The sequence below is a fragment of the Rhipicephalus microplus genome, chromosome 4 (assembly GCF_043290135.1).
Source record: "Rhipicephalus microplus isolate Deutch F79 chromosome 4, USDA_Rmic, whole genome shotgun sequence".
In the NCBI taxonomy this organism is placed as follows: Eukaryota; Metazoa; Arthropoda; class Arachnida; order Ixodida; family Ixodidae; genus Rhipicephalus; species Rhipicephalus microplus.
The window spans coordinates 52,919,183-52,939,345 of record NC_134703.1 but is presented as its reverse complement, the minus strand read 5'-3'; the positions used below and the strand labels follow the sequence as shown (position 1 = coordinate 52,939,345).

The window sequence follows — 20,163 nt, the reverse complement described above, 5'->3', positions numbered from 1 at the left end:
CTTTCGCAATTATCTTTTAACAAGGAAACGTTACGCCAGTAATGAGCGCAACAGCAATTATCACGGTACACTTTGCTGATACTTCCACGAAAGAAGAAAGCGATGGGTGAGATTCTAGCATACGCTCTTGAATTATCGATCCGCCTACCTTAGGATCTTGAGTACTTAATAAATGATTTGAACATGGCGTGCCGTGGGGCTTCTTTGTACCTCCCACTGTTAATCTGCATAATTCTCAGCTGTGGAACTTTGGTGGTAGCTAGCGCGTTAGCTATGGTCAACTTTTCTAGCTGGTTGCTACGTGATTGCTAAATAACGGAATTATTGGGCATGCATTAACTTCTCACCGTTAACGCAAGTTTTATTTTTTCCTAGTTATTAGAAACATAAGTATGTACGGCTTAGCTAAAACTTCATACTGAAGCAATACTTTGGAATTCTTCAGAAAAGACTGAGCACTTTACACTCAGAAATTGCTTGTCAGCCACTAAATAACGATGTATAACAACTTGCATGCAGCTGTACCATAACATTTAGGCGAAATGCTTTAACGTCTCATGCTCACGTTCATCTGTCCAACCGTCTGTGCTCTGGCACTGCGCCAGGTATAGTGGTGGAAGCGGGCCAATGGACGCCGGTAACATCGGCCGCACCTTGCGTCGTAATACACCGCCAGTTATGTGCGAACTGAGTGACGTAGGGTACAGAGCCAACCACTTCAGTAAATAAAACTTCGTCGTGAGAATACAATGTTCTGGGTATGCTTTTAACGAGATTTTGACCATTTTTATCACGCAGACAAACCTCTGGCATCACTTCGCTTAGGTCAGAATCTGCGGGAAGATGACATCCGTGAAGGTCGTGACGTGTACCTTGACTGTGACGTGGACGCCAACCCTCCGGCTAATGAAGTGACGTGGCTCTTCGAGGGGCAGGAAGTCACCACAAACACCAGCGCTGGTGTCATCGTCAGCAGTCGGTCACTGGTGATGCAGAAGGTGCACCGGTCGCGCCGTGGGCGGTACAAGTGCATTGCCATGAACCGTGAGGGCCATGGCACCAGTAACGTCTTCATGCTACGCATAAAGTGTGAGTCACTCTAATAAATGTATCTATTTTGAAATTTGTATAAAAGTACTTTTTTAACTATGCACATTTCATTACAAAACACCAGAGCACAATTGCCATGCACCGTATTTCGGTGTACTCATTTGAAGGTCTGATTAAATTAGAAGTGCTTAGGCTTCATTGCAATGTCCCTGGTAGCTCTTCTCAAGAAGGGGGATGAGCGTTTCCCGTTAGCAAAAGGTCAAGCAGAAATCCAGATTACGTAATAAACAATGTGCCCAGTGGCTGTGAAATCGTCACTTTCCGCTGGACCAATAACTTAGCAAGTGATGGGGTGTCCGCTTCTTGCAAGCACGCTTGCTACAACGTCCTCAAGCTGTCTTTCTCAGGATGCTTCTATACAGACACTGATTTATTAAAACAGCGGCAGGTTTAACAGACATGCACAAGCTTGTCTGGCTTCGTCACCGACTCATCGGTGTGATGAGGTGGTTAGTGCGGTTTGGCAATGCTGCTCAGATATGAATCGCGCTTCAGCGACAAGGCCAAGTGCTGTCGCTTTGCGTTCTGTACTAAAGAAATAAAAATTTGTTATATGTGGACTGCTTTATTCACAAAATCATTTGAGCTTGAAGTTGGGCGTAGTGGCATAAATTATGCGCACTGTAGGAGACGAGTTTCTACTCCACTTTTCAAACGACAAGCTGAAGTATTCCTATAAAAGAGCAGCATAACATCACTTAAGTTTTTTTCTGTTATATTTATGACCGTAAAACAACAAGCGAGTGATGCAATCTTTTCGCTTTGCTCGCATAGAGCTATCATTAAATGTGCTCATAACAAGATTTGTCACGATAAATATGAATAAATTATTTGCTACTGCAGCAAATGAGTCAGAGCACTGCGTGAGCCTAAGCAGTCTACCGGCCAATATTTGAGTAGAGAGACGTAGGTTTACCACTTGCTACGGGCGAAGAAAAGCAGGAAAGAGGCTTGTGACTGTTTGCAACGGACAGGTTGCAATAATGAAGTACACGTGGAATGTCCAAGCCGATTCAACTGTGCATTGACTAAACAAAATGGGCACTGCGAATGCAGCCATTAAATATGGCTGGATGTGCAATGTGTTAAATCATTGTGAGGGGAGACGGCGGCGCTCCTTATCGGGGGAAGAGTTCAGCAATGAGAGTTCTGAGCACGTTTTTCCTTCATGCGTAAAACCTTTCGAAAAAAAAGTAAGATATAACAGAGCGCTGATGCGACATGCCTTTCGGGGAAGAATGCTTGCTTACCACCAGAAAAGTGTAATATTAACCAGCCCAAGTAGACACCCTGTTGCATAATAAAAGTATTTTAACACAAGGAGTGGTTATGAGGAAAGATATTTTGGGGAAAGCATTAGTCACTTCTGAATTAATGAATATAAACAGGAGTAATTGTTTAATATGGCAGCCTTTGAAATAAATAAATTGAATAGTGGTGAATTAAAAAAGCAGGTTTAAGTAAACGGACACTGAGGTTATGGTTAAGAAATCGTGCCTTTTTCAAGTATTCTAAAGCATGAGCAAGTTTCCTGAATTTACTGAGTCAAGTTTGCACGTGGTTTCCTCTCCAAGAGCCATGAATCCATTCCTGTGATGTCGTCTTTCGCAGCAACTTCATTGAACAATTATAAGCTATAAGCTTACAGCCTCTATGAAAATGTTACTATATTTAGCAGGATTTTGCTTAAGAACTGGCAAACAATGAGTGGTGAATTTAATAGGGACGTTAAACAGTGTAATGTTGTCAATTAGGATGTTTTTTGTTGTGTTCAGTTTATCAAGCTGGGAAATAACGAAATTACTTGAGCTTAAACCTGACATGTGGTATTTCTTCGTAGCTTTGTTATTTCGGGATCCGTTTAACGTGGCTGATACGGCGAAAAAATATTTTCTAAAGCCTGTATGTTCCCCCTTCCTGCTTTAAGTACAACCACTATCAGCGTCATAAAACCAATGTCATTTCGCTTTATTTGCTTAATTAATAGAGGTAAGAAAGTTTAAACAGAAAGAAGGGTAAAAGCACAACAAAGGAAAAGACAAAAAAGTAGAATAGAAACATTTGGTTAAATACAACCGTAGTATACAATCTTATCTTTTGCATTGTGTAATTGCTCACAAGCTAATGTCTACAAGGTAAGCGGGAAGGTTATCCCACTCCCGTAAGGTGTGTGTCGATAATGATGGATCAAAGCACGCTCTATTGATTGAAACAAACGCGACGTTTTCATGATGGCTTTTGCAATAAAGTACATACTATGGCTGAAGGATGAGGCAATTCAGAAGAGGAGGAAGATGGTATACTTGTTGCGAAACGAAGCACTACGCTACACTTTACTGCGTGATGACAACCATAAAATTTCTGTGAAAAAAAAAAAGAACGCATTCCTCAATAACGTGCTGAGACAGTAGTTCTGGAGCAAATTAAAGGCCCAATTCCTGAAGTACTGTTCACGAGTGTACACACAGCTACCGGAACGAAGATACGCTGCAAATTATGCGCCGCGGTCATGGGCGTTTTTTGAGTATCTCAAGTGAGAGAAATCAGACGAATTCGCGTTATCTTGTCCTGCAGACGCCCCCGTGTGCAGGCAGGACCAAAAGCACATATACGGCGTGTCGCGTCACGAGTCCGTGTCCGTGCGCTGCGAGTTGGAGGCTGATCCGGCGGACGTGACTTTCCACTGGCGCTTCAACAGCTCCTCGAGTGGCAAGCGCCTAGAACTGGCCAGTTACAGCCACGCCCTGACACGCAGCACGGCGCTCTACTCACCGCTGAACGAAGACGACTTTGGCTTCTTGCTCTGCTGGGGCGATAACGAAATCGGCAAGCAGCAGATACCCTGCAACTTCACCATCGTTCCAGCCGGTGAGTGAGCACCGTTCGTGGCGCGAGCTCATCAATTCCAACACAGCGCAATGCGGCTTTGCTTAAAGAAGAATGTTGATGTATATGCTTGTACCACTGTACTCGAAACTGTTTCCATAGACTACTTTGAGACACCGTTTTATTTGATTTCATTGTTCGTATATAAGCGACAACCTTGGTTTTATGTCAAACTCTCATCACCATCATTCACGGTGGGGACAGACTAGAATGCATTTATTTTGTCGGCAGGCTCCTATGAAGCGTTGTGTGATATCTAACGCCATACAAATGCTGCCAGAACTCGTGATTTAATATTTTTCATTCATAGGCTATTAGAATGCACATTGTTTGCGCACATCATGCTCTACTGCATGACATATTTTGACCCTCATATATTTTTTAGCCCCGCATACTTTGTTTGACAAGATAGCAGGTGGAGCTGGAGCCTCCACAAAACGACCAACCTCTACTAATCAGCATTTCAATAAAAATATATGGAGTGCAAATACATGACCCTTTATTTCCAGTTCTATGTAGAATCTTCTTTCTTTGTCACCAACTAACGCGTCTTTTGTATTAAAAATAAATAAGAGCATGCTTATTTACAAAGAGACACTCCCTGTACCACAGCTAAGTGATTGGTGCCACATAAGTGCTGCCAAGCTAATCGTATGCTGGGACTCGCAATTAAGAATGAAGTGCTATCTATTATTATCCCTTATCGTCGTGGCTTCTTTCACTTTCTGTTTGATCAATAAAATTCAGAAATGAATGTGCACTGACATCACTCATTTTTGTAATATATTTAGGCATGGCCTAATTCTTTATCGGGCATCGTGCATATTCTTAATCAACAAGTGTCATTGCTCAACACACTCCCATGCTCGTTAAGTATTATCAATGCCCTCATTCAGACTTCTTTTAACTTTGCTACACCCACAACAACGCAGGCCCTCCGGAGCAGGTGAACAACTGCAGCCAGATCAATGGCACCGAAGACTCGGTGTCCTTCGAATGCTCCGAAGGTTTCTGGGATGGCGGCGTGGCGCCCGTTACGTTCGTGGCTGAACTACGCGAGGCCGACACCGACCGGCTCGTGGCAAACGCCTCTTCCATGTCTGGACCGGCATTCAGCTTCAGCGGCCTCGAAGGAGGCGCTACCTTTCGGGTGTTCCTTTACTCGGCCAACCCCAAGGGACACCGGTCGCCCGTAGACTTCGTCGTCAGCACACTGCGGCCAGCTGAGAAGCTAACTGGTGAGTGCAGTACTTCTGCGTGCACGCCAAATAAATACTAGCCTGCTATGACCTGTAGCTATTAGAGCCTAACTTGTATAGACGTTCCAGCAATGCTGTACTAATCGGGCAATCATTAACCTGCCCTTTTGTAGCTAAAGTTCTTATGGTGTAAGTGTAAGACCTGTCTGGAAAAAACACGTAACAGTGTCTACATTTCTTTATCTAAGCGTACTTTAAAGCGGGTCTTGCGGTTGTGTTTGGTGACATGGATTTGAAGAATTGAAAACCTGGTCGCGTCGGCCACTTATATTGTGGAGACGAGAATGCTTGAGACCAGTGTACTAAAATGTGGGATCACGTTAAAACCCCAAAAATCTAAATTTTCTCAGCCTGTCATTGCGATGTCCCTCATAGTATTATTGTGGTTTGCGTACTTTATACCCCGAAAACGTTTGTAATTTCCTTATTGTGTTAAAACACGTCTTCTACATGTGTTGTTTTTAGATGTTTCTATAGTAAGCAAAATAGTGTAATTCCAACCGCATGCGGAGTATTCCAATGAAATGAAAGACGACTGTGTGTACGCCTCGTTAGGTGGTACTTTTGCAAAACAAACGTAGAGAAGTTCCACTGCCGGGAAACCTAGAGTTGTGCGTATTGCGGGTACCCAGAGATTCACATTCCTAAAGCTCTCACTGCTCCGTTTCCGAAGCAACGATGGCGTCAATTGGAGCTAGGAATGTAGGGTTCCCCCGCCACGACAGAATAGTACAAGGCAGATTCACGAGCTTGGTCTGCCTGATAGGTGGTGGTAGGTGATAGGTTCTGTGCTCTAACAACTTCCTGTTGATCACGACTGTAAAGATACGTGTTGTCGGTACCGAGTCTTGTCATGTTGTTTCCAACGTCAATTGTAGCGTCAAGTTGCTTCCCCCATCAGATATGTAGAAACGTAGGATGGGCATTCGTTCACTTGGCGTGGCGGTGGGGCCCTCTGTTCCAGCGCAGAGTCCTCAGACTGTTATCATACATGTCTCCAGACATGTTATCAGACATGTTATCTCCATACATGAGTCTTCAGACATGTTATCAAATATTTGTTATCATGTTGAGTTAGTGCTATTAGTTTGCTTCTACGTTATTTGTTACTTATCATATTTTTGGCCTTTTTCGAACTTGAACAAGCGACTGTAACAGCAATGTCACACACCGCGAAAGACAAGACTGGACTATGACTGAGTGTGCGCGCATGTGCTGCCAAATGTGCTGTTTCTATCTTCCCTCTCTGCTCTCTTTCATCTCCCCCATCCCTCCCCAATGCGCAGGGTAGCAAACCGGCTGCCTATAGGCTGGTTAACCTCCTTGCCTTTCTTTTCCCTCTATTTTCCTTCCTTTGGCCTTTTTCGTTTACTTTACCGCACCTTGAGCTTTGCTAGTATATATTTTATAGTCTTCTAAACGCTTTACTGTGAGCGTGGTCGCGGCACGTGAGATGCATCGATGGACGAGAAGCCGGGCGCTTAAAGCAAGCATTTATGGCGGCACTGCCAAGATAACTCGGCTATGGAGCGTTTTGTTCGTGAATGTACGCTTTAAAGAACTTAGTTCGAGGCTTTAAAACATCGCCAAGTTGGGAAAGAGCATATGTTATACAAAAATTTGGCTGATTTCTCCTGTCAACCATAAATAAAAGATACTGATGAAGTTATCGCTACTGAGAGGAAATCAAAATACATGCCGTTGGTCCTGACAATCTATGCTATTTGAAATTTAGCAACTTATTAGTACAACAATAATTTTTTTGCTAATGCAAACGTCTGTACTATGTGATACATCGTACGCATTTTCGTATATTAGCTTCATCCGCGTTCTCAGAAACTCTTATAACGAAGTTCCATAAAATATCTTGCACCCCTATTTGGTTACGGAAGCGCGTATAAAATCTGTCTGTAACTCGATTTATTCATTTATAGCACGTAAATCTAAACTCCTAATAGCAGATTCTTTTTCTTTGCTTCACTTTAAAATGAACTCTAGCATTATAATGATGGAGAATCTTATTTTAGTCTCCGTCTTTTGCATAATGCACACGCGTTAATTAGGCAACAGCTTAAAACACACCTGCTTTTGAAGCGGTCGTTCTATTGTTCCCTCGTGATGGCTCCTGATATTTAAAAAAAAATGTACACGCTAGATTTGCAGGCCAAACAGACCATTTTCTTCATTTCCTCCTCCTGTTTGCCAGTGGTATGGGGACGGCCAAACGCAAACGATCTCAACAAAAATGTCCATAGAACAGAAGAAGCTCGGAAGACAGTGGAATGCCGGCGTAAAACGAGCAGCCACTATGCGCTTGCTACAAAGACCACTGAATTGACCTGTCTACGAGGCGATCGTTGACACCCCGTGAGCCGCACACCGTTTTCTTTCAAGAGAAAAAAGGAGGGCTTACTCTGCGTGGGTCGCTGCCGCTGTGACAGCCAAATCCATCACAGCGATTTCAAGTGGCGTTTAAAAATGTCACCCTTACCGTCCGCCGATTCACTTCCCTTCTTGCTTGACTTTTTTTGCATTCCCGCGCTAATAATCATATTTATGAAATTGAAGGAAGTGGGCAAAAAACAAATTGAAGTTAGAGGACGCATTTTATGCAGTTTCATAGCTTCATTTTAATCACGTGTTCCCTTTATTGCATCCCATATAATCTATTTCATGTCCGCGCATGACCATCTGTACCTAATTCTTTGCTATAAAATAGTTTCTCAGTACAATAGAAACTCAAGTGCACTACACTATACATAAAATACAAGAAACAATTACAACGATTTAACAGAATCTACAGACGACCAGAACTTTACCTATTGTGCGAAGTGGTCACTTCTTTCTCTCTCAGCGCCATATTAAGAAATGAAGTTACAAAAAAAATTGCTTCGTTGACATGCGCTTTGTGGGCATACACTTGTTCCCAAAATTTTTAACTAAATTCAGTCGTCTGGCAAAGATACACAGAAAAATACTGCCACTAAGGCGTGATGGCTAAAGATGTGGCTGACTGTACATCCCAGCAGTCTAGTATGTTTTCGGTTTGCCTTAATAATGTTAAACAATTAGGCAGCAGGTCGTGTGACCTTTCTATTACCTAGGCACCCCTTCTAGAGTACCACAAACTGCGTCCTGCTTTATTTAACCGTTTCAAAAGAGCGGGAAAAAGAATGTACATTGTGAATATTGACGTGAATTACTTAGCGCAAGAAAAGGAAGAAAAAAAACGCAGCACACGAGTGATGCACACAAGGCACAAACGCTTGTCTGTTGTGTCTTTCTAGTAGGTTGTTTTTTTTTTCTTGCGCTAAGAAATTTTTGTTGATATGCAGCAACTCGACCTTCAAAAACTCCTTTTTAGTTAATTTGCACAATAAGCTGTCTACCATCAAAAGCTCCCTTCTTTTCTTTCAGCCTGTCGTAACGGGTAGTGAAAAGAGAAACAGGACACCACGAAACGGGGGGCATGTGTCGATAAATCCGTGCCACTAAAGTCGAAAAGGGAGCTCGTTGCCATGTTTTCGAGCCAGTATGATTTTGCCACTTAGTAATCACGCACGGCGCGGTACAGCGCGGCGCCACGTGGTCTCAGTGGGCGAGAGCAGCTGTAGCAGATGTGCTTCCATAGCTCGCCTTCGCAGCCGGCGTTACCAAAAAAAGCGCGTGCGTTAGAAAGCCCACCTGGCTTGACGCTCCGCTTCTCGTTATTCGCGAAATGTCGCGTGCTGATGGCAGCGTTCCCCTTCGGCGCCTTACTACAGTGACTATATTACTCTGCTGTTGATGTCGTCTTTACTTTTTCTTAGCACTCAATGCACCCGGCATTGTCTATGCACGGTAAATCCAGCCTAATGACTGATTTGTGATGCAGCGACGCCGTCGTGCGCAAGCCGCAGCGTGGACGCTTCCTGCGATGAAGCGCGCTGGAAAACACAAAACTGATTCGCTTTAGCGCCGGATGTTGGAACTTCGCCTACTGCAGCGCCTGATATCCATGTTCCCATTAGGCTCGCGCACCACCAATATTTTTCTAACTTGCCATTGTGATAGTAATAAGGGTAGGTCACACCATTATACTTTGTTTGGTACCTTTTATTTCTAAAGCCTTACACTTCAACTCTTTTAAACGCAAATAGCTCTTTGACTAGCCTGCGTAACGCTGTTCGTCTGTGTCTCCATGCCAACGCCCCGCACCCCCTTCCCTAACCACAGGTGTTGAGGCGGTACCAAGTAGGTCACGCCATCCCTCGCAGTGCACGGTGACGCCACTCTCTCGCCTGCCACGCGCTCTGTGTGTGTCACCTCTCTCTCGCTTCTTCCTTTCCACCGCATACCACGTTCGAGCGCACATCGAGTGAAAGTCCTTTCGACTCGTTTATCTGCGATGGAGAGCACACCGGAGAGCCAAGCTCCTTCGCCCGCCTAAACATGCGCTGAAGCGATTTAATGACACCGATGAGGCTCGATTAAAAAATGCCGATCGCGTCCATGCGCAACGCTGCTGCCTCACATCTTTCAGGGTTTCCTTTGGGAAGATAACTTTTTTTGCTTGGTGAATGAATGCTAGATTTTTTTTACAAGTGTAAGTTCTCGAGCACTTACGGAGAACTAGTTTATGTCATGCTACAAACTTCCTATCGCTTTTGTCTTGGTATGGCTCGTTTGATTGATTGATATGTGGGGTTTAACGTCCCAAAACCACTATATGATTATGAAAGACGCCGTAGTGGAGGGCTCCGGAAATTTCGACCACCTGGGGTTCTTTAACGTGCACCCAAATCTGAGCACACGGGGGTATGGCTCATTTTCTGGTCTCATCATGTAGCATGACAAACATTTCGCCGTCTCCGCGTGACAAGTCCATGTTCAACAAACGCTTCCTGTTTATAAAAACGAATACAGGACACTGCATCTGTACCAAGCGTGATGACTCACGACCCCGATAACTACTAACCACGCTAACTGCACTGCTACGGTCTCCAAATATACACGCTAGGTATTTTGCTTTGCTGACAACACCAACGGGTGCAATGAACTCTCTATAAAAGAAGCAAACGTTAAGTGCATATTAAAGAGCAAATTTTGTAATTTTCTTCTCACTATTGATCTCGATGAGATTTACAGTACAAGTTCTGATAGCTGCTCTTATAATGCGCTCTGAAAGATACGGTGGGAACTCAGTTTTTTTTAATTATAAATACTAAAGATTAGTTGTGCGTCTACCGACACGTTCCGAGTAGCTGCCCCAGCTCGCCTTCCTCCGGCGACACAGCCCAGTTAGCTTTTACGGAGCTAGTAATTCTGCTAACCTGGCAGCTTGGTAGCCTTCGCTTCTGGAAGTTGGTTCTGGAGTTTTAACACTTTCGAAGAATTTCTAGGCAACGCAACTATTTAACAACTGCGTTTGCGGGCGTCTTACACTCGGAGCTTGTATTCTAGCAGTTATGCCACACAGCTAGCATGAAATTATACAAATACAGAAAGGACCGTATTTCAGGAAAGTGGATAAGATGTGCGGACATATTTAATTTTGCAACTGCTTTATCACTTTTTGTCGACAGCACTTGTCTCTGTTTTATTGCAGCTGGAAGCCGTGGTATAATCACCGCTTGGCCAATAATAGGAGCGCTTCTCGGCCTCATAGTCACACTGCTCATCGCAGCAGTGGTGATTGTGGTATATGTCAAGTACAAATACCTGAAGAGGAAGCGAGGTGTGTTTTGACATCTTTTAACTTTGTCTTCATATAAAACGAAAACAAATATTGGGGTGAGCAAACACACTGTTCAAGAACATATGAATCCACGACAAAAATACTCCCAAAGAAGACAAAAAGCACTTTGCAAGCTAGTTTGTGTTCACATTACACGTTTAGTTCCCAACAAGGAGTAAAAACACACAAAACAAACAGTTTGTTTGCTCATGTTAGCAGAATAGCGTAGAAGAGCTCGTTTCGAGAAAATTTCAGTGTTGGTGTCACTGTCATTGCTTATGAGCGAAAAATCATCTTGCGCGTGACAGAAATATTGAGATAGATGCAAATGAAATATAATAAGAAGTTCTTCGTCTATTTAGGGATATAACGTGGGTTCTTTGCGTGAAAAGTGGGTGTTGTTCTACACAGCCACGCGACTGCTTGTCAATACAGTGAAAAATTACTTCCTCTGCTTGGAAATGCAGCGAAAATAACTTTCATGCTTTACAAAAGCGGGCGTCCTGTATGCAAGGACGCAAGGACGCTTCGCAAGGACGCCTCAAAGCGTCCTATATACAAGGACGCTTCGCAAAACAACATGAAACATTGCAGCAATAATGCACGAAACAAGCGTATACATTCTCATCGGGTGTCAGAACATGTGCACATATCTTTGGGACTTAATAATTTAAAGCTGGTCACCCACTGCAAAAGGCACATATGTTACTACGCCCATTCACTTAAGACCACGTAGTGGGTTCAAAGCAAGTGAGTGAGTGAAGCAAACAACTATATTGGGTCCACAATACACGTGAGTTGACTCAGCATCACCTGGCTTGGCCCACTAAGGGACGGTCAGGTTAAACTCGACCGCCCTCGCGCGGGCCAGCTGGACGCCCAGGATTTGAGAGGTTAGGCCCTGAGCCTTAAGGTTTCATGCACTAAGTGTTTGATGTAAGCACCAGGGACAAAATATCGCTGTTGCATTCAGCTTTTAAAGGTGAAGCTTAAGAATGCCCCAATTTTTAGTGGTGTAAGAGTTCTCAAACATTACAATAATTCACGTGAAGAAACCAACTAAACGTTGTTCAACGAATGAAGTGGAATTGATCGAAAGCCCCGTTTTAATGAATACTATATTGAATGATGAAGCCACAAAATGTATAGGTGGTGCTATTTGTAGTTTGTAATTGATATAAAAAATAGGAAAGTACTTTACTGTTTGACGAAAGGCCGGCTTGCCTCGGAAAACCCAGTTATGAAGCGATACGCAGTACAACAAAAGTATGCTCTCGCTATTGGAAAACTAAGAACACAACAGAACATCTGTCAGTTCAACGGAAAGGTATCTACCTGATTTGCACGTTTGAGCACTAGCAAACACGAAGCCATTGATGTTGAAATAGGTACTACAACGTTAAACAGGACTGCGACATAAATAAGTAAAACACGACTGCAGGATTGGCAGACGAAGGTAAAAATAAAGAGCAAAAACAAATAAGGTCAAAATACTGTTAATTTGCTATTAGGCGTGAAAATTCGGTTGAAGAAATTCGGCTTTGATATTCAGCAGGATGTGCTTTCCCTCCATGATTTAACGGGCCCACTGGATACAGTACACGAACTAGTATGCATTATAATAGTTCACAAAGCTACTAAGAGCGGCTGCCAATGCCTTAATTAAATTATTCTTTTATATAATTTGGCCCGAATCTCACACTTTAGTTTTGCTGTATGCAAATGTTTCACAACGCTGTGTGAAAAGTAAAGAAGAAAAATGCAAGCCTTTCTGACGTTTGCATCAAAGATGTAAACTGTTTTTCTGGGGAGAGGGAGGGGGTTGACTACTATTCGCATTTGCATGAGCTTGCTGAATTCAAAAACTTTTGGAGCTTGAACCTTTTCCTCTCCTCCAAACAATTTTGCTATAGACATGAACGTCGGACATGAACACATCTTGTGCTAACGCCCTGCTCGGTGCAACACTGACAATGATTGGCTGTCGGTCAGTTTTATGTTAGCCTAGTGCTGTGTTCGCTATTCCACAGTAACTGCAGTCCTTGCTGTACTATTAGTGCACGAATATGCTGCCATTTTGTTACTTTATTTTTCGCCTCCTTTTCTTTTTTTTTTCTTTTTTCATTCAGACACATACACTGAGCCTGGCGATGAAAAGTAAGTACCTGACTTCATTCACTTCTGAACAGTTCACAAAATAAATAGCTTATATATACACCAAGGAACACTCAATGAGTGTTATTCGTACCACAGAATTTTTCCAACTTGGTTGTGCTTAGCTTATAGTACTTCTGCAAGGCGTCATCTGAGCTGTCTTTTAGCAACCACGTGTCGGGAAGAAGTGCTTTCTTAAATCGTTAAGTCTCTACAAGAATCACTGAGCGGAACTTGATAGGCAACACGAAGCTTTCAGCTATCTCTTTTTCTGGCTTATCATCACCCCATAAGTGTAATATCTATTGATACAATGCTAAATATCTAAAAAAGGCAGCGAAAAGTGTAGAATGACAAAACAAACGATTTCAATATAGCTGGCGCTTTCTCCTTCATAGCAAGCGTTGTGGATACTTTCCGTTTTTTTAGCGTTACGCTTAAGGCCAACTCTGTGTCTTAAATATCTAACTATGGTACACTTTGAGGCTGTCAAGGTTTGCTTTCCTACTTGTGCTAGTTTGTTGACTTTCGAATAATTGATAAGAATGCATAACAACTATTCTTGCCATTTAAGATCCAACACCCTTCTGAAGAAGGAGGCTGACGACTTCACGGACGTTGAAGAGAAGGGTCCCGACATCATACCGGATACTCCACTATGCCAAGTTACATATAAATGTACGTATTGTAGTGCAGTGCCGGAATAGCCTGTTTCATTCTAGGCACAATTGCATAGTGAGGCAACTGCACCGGGCAATATAGGTTTCTTGTAAGATTTATTGTAATAGTTGTAGATTATTGTCCCCAAAATCTTTCTTGTCAGCTTACCGCGGCGCGAGAGCACAGAATAAACTCTGCTAGTTTTATCAGTTACTTGCTTGTTCAGTTAATTTTTGTTTGAGCACTTGACCAGTAATAAAAAAATTGAAGTCACTCTTTGTTGCAGCTTTTACCACTAATTATTTTATGCCGGGGATCACCAAGGCGCCAATGACGTATTTATGTCACGAATGTGGCGTGGTAAAATAGATGCTTAGAAATTGCGAATAACTGAAAGAAAAAAAGGGTGCTGTTGAGTGCGCCGTCGTTCTGCGTGTTACGATGCACACGTACCTCTACGGGGCGTGGGGGCTTGTGCGGCCGCGCTTATATTGCGATGCGTGCGGCTTATACGTTTTGTGCTTGCGCCGCAAGTTTTCGTTGAAGTTAGAGAGCCCGAATTAAGGCTAACTCATTAGCTGTAGTGGCCCCGTTTCCGAAAATAGCGGGCCACTCACACAAAAAGAATTATCAGCTCTAGCAGTTCCTTACACTCATCCTGTCTATACCTGTGCGTTCGTTTATTCAGCTTTTTTTATGTTTGAGCGGCGCACTTCAAGTGTCAAGCTGTGACAGTATTTCGCAGTCATTCCGTGTATGTTCTTTTCGTGCGTTCTTTCTGCTTATGCACCAGTTGCAAGATTCGAGCTGCTTGGTTTCATTCGCGTGGCATTCAACTTAGCTACAATAGCATTCATAGTTTTGCCTTTGTGGCGAAATAATGCACAATAAACATTAAACTACCCCTGTGATAGTAAATTTCTCTTCAGCGCTACAAATATTAATAGATCAGCCGTGCATTTTTCTCTTCGCTTTCTTAATTTTTGAAAGAATATCCACATGTCTGCATTTCATATATCAGAGTCTTTAATCTTGAGCGGCCACTTTTAGCCTTTATGAATTTGACGTAATCAAAATCAAGAGAGATGACCCAATCTGACCAGAAATATTAGTTAGAAATATCTGTGTGTTTTTGAGTGTGTTACAAAATAATACGTTTTATAATAAACGCTGTTACAGCTGAAAATCTAAGATCAATTGATGTTTGGTTATTGCGTAATTTGCAATAATAAAATGCACAGTCTAGCCGATACATTGAAAAATGCTTTAAGCAACAACGTCAGTCATGTGAGTGTGATGGACAAAGATAACATAAAAGTTGACGAAGCAACACATGTGGCAGCCAAAGTGCCATTTTAATGATTAAGGGTCAAATGGAGTTCCAAAATGTTCGCCGCAAAAACGGCGTTCCTGTTTATTCCTAAAATCCAGCAAGCATTGCAGTACAGCATTCCGTGCAATATATATATATATATATATATATATATATATATATATATATATATATATATATATATATATATATATATATGGTGGGGGGAATTTCAATGGATCCGGTAGAAAATGCGGTAGAAAAAGAGGTCGACAAACGTGCAAAAACACAGGTTTTACTAACGTTTCGGCAGGCCCACCTGCCGAAACGTTAGTAAAACTAAGTTGTGTTTTCATCACGTTTGTCGACTTCTTTTTCTACCGCATATATATATATATATATATATATATATATATATATACATAAAGACGCCAGGCCTGCATGGTAGGCGCAGCACAGTCACCGCGAAAGCTAGAAGAGCGGCCTTTCAGAGACCTTTGAAAACACTCATTAGGTAACTAATGCAAGCACTCTTGCTTTGTACCCACTAGGGAATTAATAATAAACATTTGGGGTAGTAGGCCGGCATTCGCTATACTAATTTTTGTCATTTTTCTGAGAAGCGTGGTATCCGTTAGACACTTCCAAGGAATTTTGTGCCATTTCTCCATGCAGTGGTTGACGACGATAAGGAATTATAGCTGAAGTGGGTATGCGCAAGATCAAGCATTTGTGATGGTTTGGAGCATTGGACGGCCCACTCGTTACGCTATTCGCATTGTGCGACGACTGGTTGTTCTTTTGCTGTTGTAAAGCACTTACTTTGTAAGTCGTATTAACGTGATTGCTTTCCCGACATCAAGCCTGCCTAAGGCAAGTTCGACAACAAGTCACAGGAACTGGTGTAGCTCAGTTGAAGTACATATCCAAAAGATATACTCCCTCCTAGCAATGTAAGAAAACATGGTCTATAGTTTCCGGTTTTTCACAGATAAGGCAAATTGTCTTTCAAGGTGAGTAAAAACCACGGTCTGCTTCAAATGTCCTGACAGATATTGTACCTGGGTCAAGCTTTAAAAAGAAGGACGTTAAAGAAGTAATTACCTTTAAATTCTAATGGTATAAGATTTCTTCCAATGGTGGACCAAGAGGGAATGCCTTTGATTTGATTATCCTGTGTGGCCTTTACTGTTTATGGCAGGCCCGTATGGCGGGTTTTATTGCAATCAGGGTGCACGGCCTGCACGAATGTATTTCCGTGAATATATGGCCAAGTTTGTTGAACTGCAGAAAGCTCAGGGGATTGTACCAGAGTAGTTGTCGAGGGTAGAGCCCTTGGCAGCACTTAGGTAATTTTAGTTAGTGTCGGATTGTTACTGCTTGTTTTTGTTGTGCTTGTGGTTTGATGTACGCGCCTATGAATAGGCAATAAAGCAAAAAAAAACTGTGTAGCTCAGTGGTTAAATACTGGGCTGGCAACCAGCGGACCCGGGTTTGAGTTCCACTGTGCCATTGGTGCTAGGTCATGCCTGCCTAAGGCAAGTTTGACAAGAAGTTACAAACACCGGCGTAACTCAGTGGTATTGGGATTGTACCCAGCGGGCCCGGGTTTAAGCCCCACTGTGTCGTTGGTGCAAGTTTTTTTTTCTATTTTTGCGCGATGTGGTTACGGACACCGGCGGTAGTGGCGGCGGACAACGACGACTGCGCGTGACCCGAAAGTGATCTCATCACAGTTTTGGCTGTAAATGTCGGCTTGATCATACCCACGTATCATATGTTCTTTTGCTTTACTGTTTCAGCTTACGGTTGCGATCAAGATGAAAAAGCAGAGTATGCAAAGGAGCCTCTAACAAACTACTGCACTCTTCCTGCATCCACAAGGAAGGCTGGCGCAGCCGAATTTCCATGGAGAAGCCACTGTACCAATAACGTAAGCTTTTCTGCAATGCACTCAAGCGCGTACATTTCAAATCTTTTTGCGACAAAACTTCAGCGGATACTACTCGACAGTACTCGACGGACGCACGTGTATTACGTAAGGCAAGGCTTTGCTTTCTGATTTGCATGCGGAGTGTGTATATACACTCGTATTAGGGCCGGTTACATAATCCTCATCGGTGGCTGTTATTATCTCGGTAGAGGCAGTTGCGCCGCTTAGAGGTTGTGCAGCGAAGTAGTTTATTACGAATGGTAACCAGTGCTGAAAGCGCAAATTTTAACAGAGCGCAATAAACCTCTGGTAATTTGTTGTTCGCAGGAGGAACGAGCGTTGGGAGCTTCGGGTGTCGAACTGGCTTTCCCAATAACAGCACGCCGACTGGGGCCCGTCGGGTCCACCGCGAGCTTGCCTCGGCCACAGCGCTTCTACCTGGACCAGGTGTCACCGGACGGCAATGGCACGGGTCCCGTGGATTTCCCTCGCAGCGGCGTGCTCAGACCACTGGCGTCAGCGCACAGGCTGCCTCGTCGCTCACGCAGCAACCTGGAGGACTTCGGTTCAGTGCTTTCCAACGACTCACTCGAGAGCACAGTCTGAAGTGTAGCGGCGGATGTTTCACAGTGTTCTTGGCCTGGATCTCCGAGGACATTGATTGAACAGTGTATGGGGGTTCTTTTCAATTTACTTATTGGCTTTCTTAATCTTCTTGTCTGTAAGAAAAAAAAACTGAAAATGTTTTAATGTTGCAGTGTGGCGATAAGCACTATGAAACAAACGGCAATGAAAAATTTTGGAAGGAAGAAAGAGGGTACGGGACACCTTCAAAAACGTAGGGAGCATGACTCTATACGTAGCAAGAATAGTAATTTTTGCTTATAAGTGTAATGGGAAGTGTACACATAAGCCCGGCCCTTTCTGCTAAGCTATTGTTCTTGTTAGGTTTCCTACTACCATTATGCAGGTATACAAGTTTTCATTGCAATAGCACCTGCGGGGACACACCAAGTGGGTTACTGTCGTCGGTGTCGTCGGTCTCCGCAAGGCTCTGTATAAAATTGAAGGGCGATAAGATCTCGGTGCGTCTTGAATGTTCTGATTGCGAGTGAAAGTAAACGTGAGTGCAGCCCGCGATAGTGGTTTAGGAAGAGAGAAAAAGCGCCGTAAGACCTCGTCGCATGTGACACCCAGGAGTGATAGTGATTGTATCAAATTACCATGTCGTTATACTCAAACTACATCGTTCATGAATTATTAAGTATAAGAATCGACGTTTCATAATCAAATGCTTCTTTTTATATTATACTTTAAACAGTCATAGATGAAAGTAAAACATGTGTCTATACTAAACTTGGCTTTTATGCAACCTTAAAGCATCCCTTCAAAGTAGACAAAAGCTAGGGGAATACGCATGTTTGAATTCATAAGAACGCGTTCAACAAAAAAAGACCCTAGAATCAACGTATGAGAAATAAATAGACTGCCCATCGTGGCAAGGACAAGTACGCGTCTCAAAAAAAAAGCTGCAGTGACATTTTCCGTTTAACAAATTTTCTGGTGTACATAAACTTTCATTAAGATGTAACAAGCACTCATGAAATATGTCTTCACGAAACACCGTTTCATTGTTGCAGGTAGTTGATATTCTACAAGAAATGTGCCTGTGCCAAGTCTGCTGACACGAGGATGCAACGTTGGCACGTCTCGTACCACCACTGTGACAGTCAACACGAACAAATGTTGCTTGTTTTTCACCTAGCGAATCGACAGACAGTATCGTGACATGTGATTATCAACGATTCTCAAGCAATGTGTGCATTAGAGTGCGCCACCCCAACGTGCTTCCCTACGATTCCTTCTTCAGTGAGTGAAACTGTACAGTGGTGACGAAACAGTGCCCCCCTCCCTCTTTTTTTGTTTTTTGCCGTGGAGTGTCTCTCGTGAAGGAAACGTTGTGTGTGCTCACATAGCCATGATAGCTGTTATTTTTATTGACTGATAAAAATCTATAAGTGCCCTGATCACTGGGAACTCTTCGCACAAGGGCATATCACCTACGAGTGAAATATTCAGCATTTGAATTACACACAGTGTGCATTGGTGTCACTGGCCTTCTACGTAAAACTCCTAGGAAACGCCTTGTATTCGGGACAGGAAAAGTCGTCGAGGAAAATTTGCCAGGTAATTCACAGCTTTGAAGAGATTGAGCCTGGCCATGGGAGCTCGAGCCCGCCCCGGTTGTGTTCGAGTCTTCGAGTGGAATATTCAGCATTTGGATCAAATGTAAAGCGCATTGATGTCACTGCTCTTCTCCTACGTAGACCTCCAGAAAAAGCTGTTCGCATTCGGTACCTTGCCGAGTGGGAAACGTTCAGCTGAAATATACGAAGTGTATTTGCCACGTGGACTGCGTCACTCAACAGTTCGAGCGTACCCCTGGACCTTCGGTGTTGTTCGAGTACTCCCAGCAAGTGCCGCATTGTGATACACCTAGCGCAATGTCTCTCGAGTGCTTTACCGCTTGCGGAAAAGTTACAATGGTGAATAAAGTGATTTTATAACTTTGGCGCTGAACCTCGATAGCGAAAGGGGTAGTTATGCATTAACAGCCATTTCGCACCGAACACTGTCATGCTTTACATGGGTCTTGTAAGAACAACCAAGAAATGCAGGTGACCGTCCAAACACTACAAAAACATTGTTTGCTGTAGCGCTCCTCCCCCCTCTATATGCTTTAAACGTCATTGTTGATGCCTGAGTAATGTACAGTGAAATCGCTAACCTCACTGTCACATGGCGCACATAATAAGGAGTTCGCACCGCCACACGTCATGGCCCAAGAGTTTGAAAAAAAAAACAATGCCCGATTTCACAGCAGAAGCTGTTATGAGACCAGAACACGGGTTATGCGCGACGCCGCCGTTGTCCACCACCGCTGCCGTCGCCGCTGGTGTCCAAGACCGGTATCGAAAGAAAAAAAATCAGTAATTAAAAAAAACACCAACGACAAAATAAACTTAGAACCCGGGTCTGCTGCGTGGCAGCCCAATATTTTACCAAAGAGGCACGTCAGTGCTTAATTCCGTTTTTAAAATGGCCATAGGTAGGCATGAAGTCGGGAAAGGAA

General features: G+C 43.2%; 1 protein-coding gene across 2 annotated transcripts in view; it reads left to right on the top strand.

Annotated features, from left to right (window-relative positions):
* Positions 1-19,040, top strand: part of LOC119172652 (neural cell adhesion molecule 2) — a 93,953-nt gene extending 74,913 nt beyond the window's left edge. Inside the window, exons 6-14 of one of the 2 annotated variants that reach the window (XM_075892757.1) lie at positions 799-1,089; positions 3,685-3,978; positions 4,929-5,234; positions 10,843-10,971; positions 13,101-13,128; positions 13,700-13,803; positions 16,900-17,030; positions 17,358-17,700; positions 18,671-19,040. In XM_075892757.1, coding sequence (XP_075748872.1) covers positions 799-1,089; positions 3,685-3,978; positions 4,929-5,234; positions 10,843-10,971; positions 13,101-13,128; positions 13,700-13,803; positions 16,900-17,030; positions 17,358-17,636 — 1,562 coding nt within the window. In that variant the 3' untranslated portion in view covers positions 17,637-17,700; positions 18,671-19,040. The remainder of the gene's footprint in view (positions 1-798; positions 1,090-3,684; positions 3,979-4,928; positions 5,235-10,842; positions 10,972-13,100; positions 13,129-13,699; positions 13,804-16,899; positions 17,031-17,357; positions 17,701-18,670) is intronic. The other variant, XM_075892758.1, reaches the window with a different exon arrangement.
* Positions 19,041-20,163: the final 1,123 nt, after the last annotated feature.